Source organism: Pseudophryne corroboree, chromosome 1 (assembly GCF_028390025.1).
Source record: "Pseudophryne corroboree isolate aPseCor3 chromosome 1, aPseCor3.hap2, whole genome shotgun sequence".
NCBI classification, from domain to species: Eukaryota; Metazoa; Chordata; class Amphibia; order Anura; family Myobatrachidae; genus Pseudophryne; species Pseudophryne corroboree.
In genome coordinates this window covers 573,420,129-573,432,709 of record NC_086444.1, presented here as the reverse complement: position 1 = coordinate 573,432,709, position 12,581 = coordinate 573,420,129, and the positions used below count along the sequence as shown (strand labels likewise).

The 12,581-nt window shown below is 47.4% G+C and overlaps 1 protein-coding gene across 2 annotated transcripts in view; it reads left to right on the top strand.

Annotated features, from left to right (window-relative positions):
* Window positions 1–12,581, top strand: part of CCDC171 (coiled-coil domain containing 171) — a 242,124-nt gene that overhangs the window by 60,498 nt on the left and 169,045 nt on the right. For both annotated transcript variants that reach the window (XM_063914189.1, XM_063914190.1), the window contains 3 exons: window positions 4,839–5,029; window positions 5,490–5,636; window positions 7,147–7,239. In XM_063914189.1, the coding sequence (XP_063770259.1) occupies window positions 4,839–5,029; window positions 5,490–5,636; window positions 7,147–7,239 (431 nt within the window). The remainder of the gene's footprint in view (window positions 1–4,838; window positions 5,030–5,489; window positions 5,637–7,146; window positions 7,240–12,581) is intronic.

Genomic DNA, 12,581 nt, shown 5'->3' with positions numbered 1-12,581 from the left:
AAAGACGCTGCTGACCGGAAGATTGAGACCACTCTCAAGCCTTTATACACATCTGCTGGGGTGGCCCAGAGACCCACTATTGCTTGTGCATGGATCACTAGGGCCATTGCTAAATGGTCAGGTAATCTTATTGACAGTTTAGATTCCTTAATCAGGGATATTGTTTTACTCCTGCAGCGTATTCAGGATTCTGCTAACTTTATGGTGGAGGCCATCAAAGAAATTGGTCTACTCAACACACGCACCTCTGCCATGGCAATGTCGGCAAGCAGGGGCTTGTGGCTACGCCAGTGGACTGCGGATTCCAGGAAAGGCGTGGAAAGCCTACCATTCATTGGTGAGGCTCTGTTTGGAGATGAACTGAATGCGTGGATATCCAAGGCTTACGGCGGGTAAGTCTACATACCTTCCTTCTGCAGCAACACCAGCTAGGAAAACCTACTCTGCTCCAACTCTGCAGTCCTTTCCGACAGTAAAATTTGAAGGCAAATCCAAGGGTTTTTCTACGACCTTCAAAGGGAATAGAGGTAAACCCAGAAAACCCGCTGCTGCATGTTCTCAGGAACAGGCCTCTGGGTCTGCTTCCTCAAAGCCCTCAGCATGGCGGTGGTGCACACTGCCTGGAAGACGGGCAGGTGGGAGCCAGGTTGCGTTATTTCAGTCACATTTGGGCAACATCCTGCCAAGATCTTATCACACAGGGTTACAGACTGGAGTTTCAGGAACTCCCGCCTCTCAGATTCATCAAATCAGGCTTACTAGCTTCTCCAGAAGAAAGTTTGACCTTAAAGGCAGCAATTCGGAAACTGGTACAGGCCGAGGTCATTGTTCCAGTTCCAATTCACCTACAATACAAAGTATTTTATTCCAACCTATTTGTGGTACCGAAACCGGACGGTTTGGTAAGGCCCATATTGAACCTCAAGTCACTGAACCCATATTTAAGGGTGTACAAATTCAAAATGGAGTCTCTGAGAGCGGTGATCTCGAGTCTGGAGGAAGGGGAAATCCTGGTGCCTCTGGACATCAAGGATGCGTACTTTCATGTTCCGATTTGGCCGCCTCATCAGGCTTATCTAAGGTTTGCATTGCAGGACTGTCACTACCAGTTCCAGGCCCTGCCATTTGGCCTCTCTACGGCACCGAGGGTGTTTAGCAAGGTAATGGCAGAGATGATGTTTCTCCTCCGCATGCAGGGGGTGAACATTTAAACCATACCTAGACGACCTGCTGATCAAGGCACCCCGTCCAGAGAGAAGTTGTTGCACAGCATTGCCCTGTCGACTCTCCTACTCCAGGATCATGGGTGGATTCTGAATCTACCGAAATCTCACCTGGACCCAACAAGGAGACTTCTGTTCTTGGGAATGATACTGGATACAGAGGAATCAGAAAAAGGTGTACAAATGACAGTGATTGCGCAATAAAAAACTCTAGGCTGCCTTGTTACCACACATGAAGGGACAAACACATGAAATCCCTGAATTGACAAAATGGTATGTGTGGCATACATTGGCGGTCAGAATTTAAAGATGCATCCCTAAAATGAATAGGGATATGCTAATCCACAGATTTCAATGGACCAAATTGTTTAATCCCATAGAATAAAAGTTTTTTATTAAAACCAAAAAATAACTAACATTTGACATAAATATAAAGTGCAATCCGTGACTTGGCAGCAGAGGCTAGTGAAAGTGACCGTGCAATTGGTAAACACAAGATCTCTCACCATGTGATGAAGCTGCGGTGGGCTAGCTTATAATAAAGCAGTATGGTCCTAGGCTGAAAATAGCCCAGCACCACCGCAGTGAGTTTGTTTCAGCATGTGAGTCCTTCCACTGGTATCACTGCTCCTCGTCCATTGAAGTCCTCTGTCCAAATACAACGCGTTTCGGTCACTCTCCTGTGACCTTTTTCAAGTATTGAATCCTGGATACAGAGGCACAGAAGGTGTTTCTTCCGATGGAAAAGGCATTGGTGATCCAGTCCATGGTGCGGGACGTCCTGAAACCGTCCCGGATATCAGTGCATCTTTGCATCCGCCTCCTAGGAAAAATGGTAGCCTCTTACGAGGCACTACAGTACGGAAGGTTTCACACAAGACCATTCCAGCTGGATCTGTTGGACAAGTGGTCCGGATCGCATCTTCACATGCACCAGAGAATACGTCGCCAAAAGCCAGGATCTCCCTTCTGTGGTGGCTTCAGATGTCTTACCTGACCGAGGGTTGCCGGTTTGGTATTCGAAATTGGATTCTGCTAACTACAGACGCAAGCCTCAGAGGTTGGGGAGCAGTCACCCAAGGGGTGCAGTTCCAAGGAAAATGGTCAAGTCAGGAGGCCGTTCTTCCGATCAACATTCTGAAACTAAGGGCCATATACAACGCCCTTCTTCAGGTGTCACATCTTCTCCAAGTTCAAGCCATTCAGGTTCAGTCGGACAACGTGACGGCTGTAACGTACATAAACGACAGGGAGGAACGAAGAGCAGAGCTGCGATGTCAGAAGTATCAAAAATTCTCCTCTGGGCAGTAAGACACACGGTGGCGCTGTCTGCAATCTTCATTCCAGGAGTAGACAACTTGGAAGAGGACTTCCCTCAGCAGACACGCCCTTCACCCAGGAGAGGGGTCACCCACAGGTGTTCGAGTCCTTAACACGTCGGTGGGGAGTTCCACAGATAGACCTGATGGCCTCTTGTCTCAACAAGAAGCTAAAGCGCTATTGTTCCAGGTCGTGGGACCCACAAGCTGTGGCGGTGGACGCTCTGGTGACTCAATGGCTTTACCAGATGGTTTACGTGTTCCCACCTCTTCCACTGATCCCAAGAATTCTCAAAAGAATAAAACGGGGAAAGGTTCAAGCGATTTCTCATTGCTCCAGATTGGCTGAAAAGGGCCTGGTACTCGGATCTCCTGGGTTGCTCCTGGAGGACTCGTGGCCTCTACCTCTGTGAGAGGATCTTCTGCAACAGGGGCCGTTCGTCTATCAAGACTTACCGAGGCTATGTTTGACGGCATGGAAGTTGAACGTCAGATTTTAGTCCGGAAGGATATTCAGAACAAGGTTATTCCTACCCTGATCCAGGCTAGGAAAAGGGTAACGTCTAAACATTACCACCGTATTTGTAAAAAATATGTCTCGTGGTGTGAAAACAGGACATTTCCTGTGGTGGAATTTCAACTAGGACGTTTTCTCCTTTTTCTACAGTCGGGTGTGGATGTGGGCCTACGTTTGGGCTCCTTGAAAGTCCAGATTTCGGCCTTTTCCATTTTCTTCCAGAAACCGTTGGCTTCTCTTCCTTCAGGCTTTCTTGAAAGGTGTTCTGCACATCCAGTCACCCTTTGTGCGCCCATGGCACCCTGGGATCTTAACTTGGTATTGCGGTTTCTGCAATCGGACTGGTTTGAACCTTTACAGGAAGTGGACCTTAAGTTTCTTACGAGGAAGACTTACACTGTTGGCCTTTGATTCCACAAGGCGTGTGTCCATACTGGGGGCGTTGTCTCACAAAAGCCCCAATTTGATTTTTCATGAAGATAGAGCTGAACTCAGAACTCATCTGCAATTTCTTCCTAAGGTGGTGTCTGCGTTTCATATCAACCAACCTATTGTGGTTCCGGTGTTTACCGACACCTCTGCTACCTCTAAATCCCTGGATGTGGTGAGGGTGTTGAGAATCTACGTGAAGAAGATAGCTCATCACAGAAAATCTGACTCGCTGTTTGTTCTCTATCATCCCAAGAAAATGGTGTGTCCTGCTTCAATCTATTGCTCGCTGGATCAGACTTACTATCCAGCAGGCTTATTCATCGGCAGGATTGCCGGTTCTGAAAGTACCGGCCCACTCTAGGTCTGTGGGTTCTTCCTGGGCGGCTGCCCGGGGTGTCTTGGCTTTACAGCTCTGCCGAGCAGCTACTTTGTCAGGATCTAACACGTTTGCTAAGTTCTACAAGTTCGATACTTAGACCAAACTGAAGGTCCTCAGAGGCCAATCAATTCTGCAGGAACCTCAGCACTCTCCCACCCGGTTTGGGAGCTTTGGTACATCCCCATGGTACTAATGTGGACCCCAGTATCCTCTAGGTTGTAAGAGAAAATAGGATTTTAATTACCTACCGGTAAATCCTTTTCTCGTAGTCCGTAGAGGATACTGGGCACCCGCCCTGGTGCTTCGTTTTTTCTGCACTGTTACTTGGTTAAGTATTTTTGTTGGTTCAGCCGTTGCTGTTCCTGTTCAAGTTGGTTAGCAAGGCTTTCCTCTTATTTGTGTGTGCTGGTTCGAATCTCACCACTTTTCAGTTTAATCCTTCTCTCGAAGTATGTCCGTCTCCTCGGGCACATTGTCTAGACTGAGTATGGTAGGAGGGAAATAGAGGGAGGAGCCAGCCCACACTATTGATTACTTAAAGTGCCCATGGCTCCTAGTGGACCCGTCTATACCCATGGTACTAATGTGGACTCCAGTATCTTCTACGGACTACGAGAAAAGGATTTACCGGTAGGTAATTAAAATCCTATTTTGTTGATGAGTGCTGTGGTAGAGACTACTAAGGTTTTTACTTAGTGACCCACACCAGCAGTAAGATGGGAGTTTTTCCTGCAAAAGGTATCATAACTGGCTGCTAACGTACCTCGCATGTGTTTCTACAGTCCTATTGCTCTTATTGTACCCCTGCATTACTCTGCATTACTATGCCAACCATTGCTTGTCTGTTGCGAGACCTCTACTGCATTATTTGCTTGCTAATTACAGTAGCCTTAGGACTGGCAAGTAGACATTACCAGACCTACATCTTGTATGATTGTTGTCTGACATAAAAATATTTCCCCACACAGCACAGATAGAAGAACTCCACAGAAAGATCTACAGCATTGAGGAGCATTTTCAGACAACCCAGTTCAGTTGGCAGGATGCACAGAAAGCTTTTGAAAAGGATTTGAAAGATCGAGACCATGCTGTGGAAGCCTACAAGAAAGAGCAGGAGACACTGATGTCAGAGAGGAACAAGCTGGAAGCATTAATTCAGGTGCCCGACTTTAGTGATATGACAGATGTACCCATTACCCCAGCTGGGCACTAATTTAGTATGGATGTACAACACGCACATAGGTGCCCGGTGGCATTTGGATTTCTATATGTCAGTGTAAATATGGATTGTCCTGTTGTCAAATCTACACTATATAAACAGATGTGACCATTTTACTGCTGCAATGATTTGCCCTTAGGGTATGCATATCTGGTAAGATGGTGATAATTCTTATGTTGTGTGCATTACTCTTGCTCTACAGCTGTGCTGGGTGATGTTAATATAGTTTTTAATTTATATTATTATTTATTTGCTGTTTGTGTGTGTGTGTATATGAAAGACAGCACCATGCTTTGTAAAAATAATAAAAATGATGTAGTCCTCTTCATTGTTTCAGTTCTAATGTCAATTAGAACTATAAATAACTCATTCTAATGCAGTTTGCTGACTGTGTCCACAGAAGCAGAATGTAATAATCTCTGAGCTGCAACAAAAGCTGCACCAGTCAGACAGAGAAAAGGATCACCACATGGATACGTTAAGGCGACACAAAAGTGATCTTGGGTTTAGCCTTGAAAGAGAAGAAAGACTGAAGCATGAACTTGAGGTAAATGTGTTACATGATGCCATTTCAATCTGTTGTTGGGTCACTTTCATATAATGATTACAGCTGTGGTTCTCAAACTGGGTGCCTTGGGGCACTTGCAGGGGCGCCCAGGGTTTTATCTAATGATTACAGCTGTGGTTCCCAAACTGGGTGCCTCGGGCACTTGCAGGGGTGCCCTCATTTGAATTGGTCCAGGACCAATTCAATTGATTTATTTTCAATGTAATAGGCAAAACCAGTGCTTGTGGCTTCCAATCATAAACTATGTGGACAAACAGAAGTGAATCATGTCCGTCACTACATAACTGAACCTGTGGATAACCTATAAACACAACTTACTTCATTTAAAAAAAATAATTCTGAACTCCTCAGTAAGAATCTTATAGCTTAGGGATGCCATGAAAATATTTCTGATACTCAAGGAAGCCATGATTAAAATGAGTATGGGAACCACTGGGCTACAGTATACATGTTTGTTGCTAATATATGAATGGGTTTGGGTTTAAAAAATAAATGAATCTGTGAAAATATGGTGCATTACAGGGGGAGATGACATAAAGGTATGCACCAGGGTACACACACCGGGAGGGGTAAAACAAATTATTGAGGGTCTAGGTAGACTGGAGGAATGTTCAAGAGTGTGGCAATTACAGTTTAATGCCAAAAATGCAAAATCATGCACTTGGGTCTCAAAAATCCAAAGACTGAATATAGTATTGATACTATACTGGAAACTACTGAGGAGGAAAGGGATCTAGGAGTCACTATTTCAGGTGACTTAAAGGCAGGTAAGCAATGTAATTAAGCAATGAGGAAGACTAGTCAGATGCTTGGTGGCATAGGGAGATGAATCAGCAGCAGAAAGAAAGAAGTAATAATGCCACTGTATAGGTCATTGGTACGGCCTCATCTAGAATACGGTGTTCAATTCTGGAGGCCATATCTTCAAAAGGATATTAATACATTAGAGACTGTACAAAGAAGGGCAACTAAAATGGTGCATGGCCTACATCACAAAACATACCCAGAAAGACTAAAAAAATCTCAATATGTATAGTTTGGAGCAGACGAGGGAAAGGGGGGACATGATAAAAGCTTTCAAATATATCAAGGGTTTTAACAAAGTCCAGGAGGGAAACATTCTCCAAATAAAGAGAAGCAATAGGACACGAGAACATACACTGAGACTGGAGGGGGGAGGTTCAGGGGAAATTTGAGGAAAAATTACTTCACAGAAAGGGTAGTGGACAAGTGGAATAGCCTCCCATCAGAGGTGGTAGAGGCTAAGACAGTGGAGCAATTTAAACATGCATGAGATAGACATAAGGATATCCTTACAAAGAAATAAGGATCAAATAAGGTTTAAGATAAAAATATGGTAAAGAAAGGGGCAGACTAGATGGGCCAAGTGGTTCTTATCTGCCGTTTCTGTACGTACTAGTGTACTGGCTAAAAACCTGGACGACAGAGCCTTCAAATTCTCTCACCCAGCAGTAATCTCTTCTCACAGGCAGCAAATCAGAGAGTGAAGACATTGGAAGGGAACATAGAGGCAGAGAGAGCAGCGCATCTGGAGTCCAAGTTCAACTCTGAAATCATCCAGGTAACTGCAGCAGGACCACATGAGTGTACTCTGCAAGCTGCAGATATTTTCTTTCTTTATAGGTTTTTATTTTACTTGTTGTGCACCATTAATCCACAGTGGTTGGATTAATTTTATTTTATTAATTTACTTACTTAAGTCCTAGTGGATGCTGGGGACTCCGTAAGGACCATGGGGAATAGACGGGCTCCGCAGGAGACAGGGCACTTTAAGAAAGAATTTGGATACTGGTGTGCTCTGGCTCCTCCTTCTATGTCCCTCCTCCAGACCTCAGTTTGAATCTGTGCCCGGAAGAGCTGGGTGCTACTTAGTGAGCTCTCCTGAGCTTGCTAAAAAGAAAGTATTTTGTTAGGTTTTTTTATTTTCAGAGAGATCTGCTGGCAACAGGCTCTCTGCTACGTGGGACTGAGGGGAGAGAAGCAGCCCTACTCACTGAAGAGAGGTCCTGCTTCTTAGGCTACTGGACACCATTAGCTCCAGAGGGATCATACACAGGATCGCACCCTTGGTCGTCCGATCCCGGAGCTGCGCCGCCGTCCCCCTCGCAGAGCCGGAAGACAGAAGCCGGTGACAGAAGCACTTCGAAATCGGCGGCAGAAGACTCGAGTCTTCATATGAGGTAGCGCACAGCACTGCAGCTGTGCGCCATTGCTCCCACACTAAACCCACATACTCCGGTCACTGTATGGTGCAGGGCGCAGGGGGGGGCGCCCTGGGCAGCAATTAGAGACCTCTTGGCAAAAGGGGCATGTATACAGTTGGGCACTGTATATATGCATGGGCCCCCGCCATATTTTTGCACTAAAACGCGGGACAGAAGCCCGCCGCTGAGGGGGCGGGGCTTCTTCCTCAGCACTCACCAGCGCCATTTTCTCTCCACAGCTCCGCTGAGAGGAAGCTCCCCAGGCTCTCCCCTGCAGAATCACGGTAGAAGAGGGTAAAAAGAGAAGGGGGGCACATAAATTTGGCGTAAAAACAGTATATACAGCAGCTACTGGGTTAACACTAAGTTACTGTGTGATTCCTGGGACATATAGCGCTGGGGTGTGTGCTGGCATACTCTCTGTCTCTCCAAAGGGCCTTGTGGGGGAACTGTCTTCAAATAGAGCATCTCCTGTGTGTGTGGTGTGTCGGTACGTTTGTGTCGGCATGTTTGACGAGGAAGGCTATGTGGAAACAGAGCGGGAACAAATGAATGTGGGGTCGCCGCTGACACCCGATTGGATGGATATGTGGAAGGTTTTAAATGATAATGTTACTTCCTTGCATAAAAGGTTGGATAAAGCTGAAGCTTTGGGACAGACGGGGTCTCAGCCCATGCCTGATCCTATGTCGCAGAGGCCGTCAGGGTCTCAGAAGCGCCCACTATCCCAAATTGTTGACACAGATATCGACACGGATTCTGACTCCAGTGTCGATGGCGATGATGCAAAGTTACAGCCTAAAATGGCTAAAGCCATCCGTTACATGATTATAGCAATGAAAGATGTGTTGCACATCACAGAGGAAACCCCAGTCCCTGACAAGAGGGTTTATATGTATGGGGAAAAAAGGCAAGAGGTGACCTTTCCCCCTTCACATGAGTTAAATAAGTTATGTGAAAAGGCTTGGGAATCTCCAGATAGAAAACTGCAGATTTCTAAACGGATGCTTATGGCGTATCCTTTCCCGCCAACGGACAGATTACGCTGGGAATCCTCCCCTAGGGTGGACAAAGCTCTCACACGCTTATCCAAGAGGGTAGCCCTGCCGTCACAGGATACGGCCACCCTAAAAGATGCTGCGGATAGAAAGCAGGAGGGTATCCTGAAGTCTATTTATACACATTCAGGTACCTTACTAAGGCCGGCGATTGCGTCGGCCTGGATGTGTAGTGCGGTAGCAGCATGGACAGATACCTTATCTGAGGAGCTTGATACCTTGGATAAGGATACTATATTAATGACCCTTGGGCATATAAAAGACGCTGTCCTATATATGAGAGATGCTCAAAAAGACATTAGCCTACTGGGCTCTAGAATAAATACAATGTCGATTTCTGCCAGAAGGGTCCTGTGGACTCGGCAATGGACAGGTGATGCCGACTCAAAAAGGCACATGGAGGTTTTACCTTACAAGGGTGAGGAATTGTTTGGGGACGGTCTCTCGGACCTGGTCTCCACAGCTACGGCTGGAAAGTCAAATTTTTTGCCATATGTTCCCTCACAGCCTAAGAAAGCACCGTATTATCAAATGCAGTCCTTTCGATCACAAAAGGGCAAGAAAGTCCGAGGTGCGTCCTTTCTGGCCAGAGGCAGGGGTAGAGGAAAGAAGCTGCACAATACAGCTAGTTCCCAGGAACAGAAGTCCTCCCCGGCTTCCACTAAATCCACCGCATGACGCTGGGGCTCCACAGGCGGAGCTAGGCCCAGTGGGGGCGCGTCTCCGAAATTTCAGCCACCAGTGGGTTCACTCCCAGGTGGATCCCTGGGCTATAGAGATTGTGTCTCAGGGATACAAGCTGGAATTCGAGGAGATGCCCCCTCACCGATACCTCAAATCGGCCCTGCCAGCTTCCCCCTTAGAGAGGTAAATAGTGTTAGCTGCAATTCACAAATTGTATCTTCAGCAGGTGGTGGTCAAGGTTCCCCTCCTTCAACAAGGAATGGGTTATTATTCGACCATGTTTGTGGTACCAAAACCGGACGGTTCGGTCAGACCCATATAGAATTTAAAATCCCTGAACATATACCTGAAAAGGTTCAAGTTCAAGATGGAATCGCTCAGAGCGGTCATCGCAAGCCTGGAAGGGGGGGATTTGATGGTGTCTCTGGACATAAAGGATGCATACCTTCATGTCCCCATTTATCCACCTCATCAGGCGTACCTCAGATTTGTGGTACAGGATTGTCATTACCAATTCCAGACGTTGCCGTTTGGTCTCTCCACGGCACCAAGAATATTTACCAAGGTAATGGCGGAAATGATGGTGCTTCTGCGAAAGCAGGGGGTCACAATTATCCCATACTTGGACGATCTCCTCATAAAGGCGAGGTCCAGGGAGCAGTTGCTGATCAGTGTAGCACACTCTCGGGAAGTGTTACAGCAGCACGGCTGGATTCTAAATATTCCAAAGTCGCAGCTGATTCCTACGACGTGTCTGCCCTTCCTGGGCATGATTCTGGACACAGACCAGAAGAAGGTTTTTCTCCCGACGGAGAAGGCGTAGGAACTCATGACACTGGTCAGAGACCTCTTAAAACCCAAAACAGGTGTCTGTGCATCACTGCACGCGAGTCCTGGGAAAGATGGTGGCATCGTACGAGGCCATTCCCTTCGGCAGGTTCCATGCGAGGACCTTTCAATGGGATCTGTTGGACAAGTGGTCCGGATCACATCTACAGATGCATCGGCTGATCACCCTATCCCCCAGCGCCAGGGTGTCTCTTCTGTGGTGGCTGCAGAGTGCTCACCTTCTCGAGGGCCGCAGATTCGGCATTCAGGACTGGGTCCTGGTGACCACGGATGCAAGCCTCCGAGGGTGGGGAGCAGTCACGCAGGGAAGAACTTTCCAAGGTCTGTGGTCAAGTCAGGAGACTTGCCTTCACATCAATATTCTGGAACTAAGGGCCATATACAACGCCCTAAGTCAAGCGGAGACCCTGCTTCGCGACCAATCGGTGCTGATTCAGTCAGACAACATCACCGCAGTGGCTCATGTAAACCGCCAAGGCGGCACAAGGAGCAGGGTGGCGATGGCGGAAGCCACCAGAATTCTTCGCTGGGCGGAGAAGCACGTAAGAGCACTGTCAGCAGTGTTCATTCCGGGAGTGGACAACTGGGAAGCAGACTTCCTCAGCAGGCACGACCTCCACCCGGGAGAGTGGGGACTTCATCAAGAAGTCTTCGCGCAGATTGCAAGTCGGTGGGAACTGCCACAGGTGGACATGATGGCATCCCGCCTCAACAAAAAGCTACAGAGGTATTGCGCCAGGTCAAGAGACCCTTAGGCGATAGCTGTAGACGCACTAGTGACACCGTGGGTGTTCCAGTCGGTTTATGTATTTCCTCCTCTTCCTCTCATACCCAAGGTGCTGAGAATCATAAGAAAAAGAGGAGTGAGAACAATATTCATTGTTGCGGATTGGCCAAGAAGGACTTGGTATCCAGAGTTGCAAGAAATGCTCACAGAGGACCCATGGCCTCTGCCTCTAAGACAGGACCTGTTGCAACAGGGACCCTGTCTGTTCCAAGACTTACCGCGGCTGCGTTTGACGGCATGGCGGTTGAACGCCGGATCCTAGCAGAAAAAGGCATTCCGGATGAGGTTATTCCTACGCTGATAAAGGCTCGGAGGACGCGACGGCTAAACATTATCACCGTATATGGCGAAAATATGTTGTTTGGTGTGAGGCCAGGAATGCCCCTACGGAGGAATTCCAGCTGGGCCGTTTCCTTCACTTCCTACAGTCGGGAGTGACTTTGGGCCTAAAATTGGGTTCCATTAAGGTCCAGATTTCGGCCCTATCCATTTTCTTTCAAAAAGAACTGGCTTCTCTTCCTGAAGTCCAGACGTTTGTAAAGAGAGTGCTGCATATTCAGCCTCCTTTTGTGCCTCCAGTGGCACCTTGGGATCTTAACGTGGTGTTGAGTTTCCTGAAATCACACTGGTTTGAGCCTCTCAAAACCGTGGAATTAAAATTTCTCACCTGGAAGGTGGTCATGCTATTAGCCTTGGCTTCAGCTAGGCGTGTGTCAGAATTAGCGGCTTTGTCACATAAAAGCCCCTATCTGGTTTTCCATATGGACAGGGCAGAATTGCGTCCACAATTTCTGCCAAAAGTGGTGTCATCCTTTCATATGAACCAACCTATTGTGGTGCCTGTGGCTACTCGTGACTTGGAGGATTCTGAGTTACTTGATGTGGTCAGGGCTTTGAAGGTTTATGTAGCCAGAACGGCTAGGGTCAGGAAAACAGAATCTTTGTTTATCCTGTATGCTTCCAACAAGCTTGGTGCTCCTGCTTCAAAGCAAACTATTGCTCGCTGGATCTGTAATACGATTCAGCAGGCTCATTCTGCGGCTGGATTGCCGCTGCCAAAATCGGTTAAGGCCCATTCCACTAGGAAGGTGGGCTCTTCTTGGGCGGCTGCCCGAGGGGTCTCGGCATTACAGCTTTGCCGAGCGGCTACTTGGTCAGGTTCAAACACTTTTGCAAAGTTCTACAAGTTTGATACCCTGGCTGAGGAGGACCTTGTGTTTGCTCATTCGGTGCTGCAGAGTCATCCGCACTCTCCCGCCCGTTTGGGAGCTTTGGTATAATCCCCATGGTCCTTACGGAGTCCCCAGCATCCACTAGGACG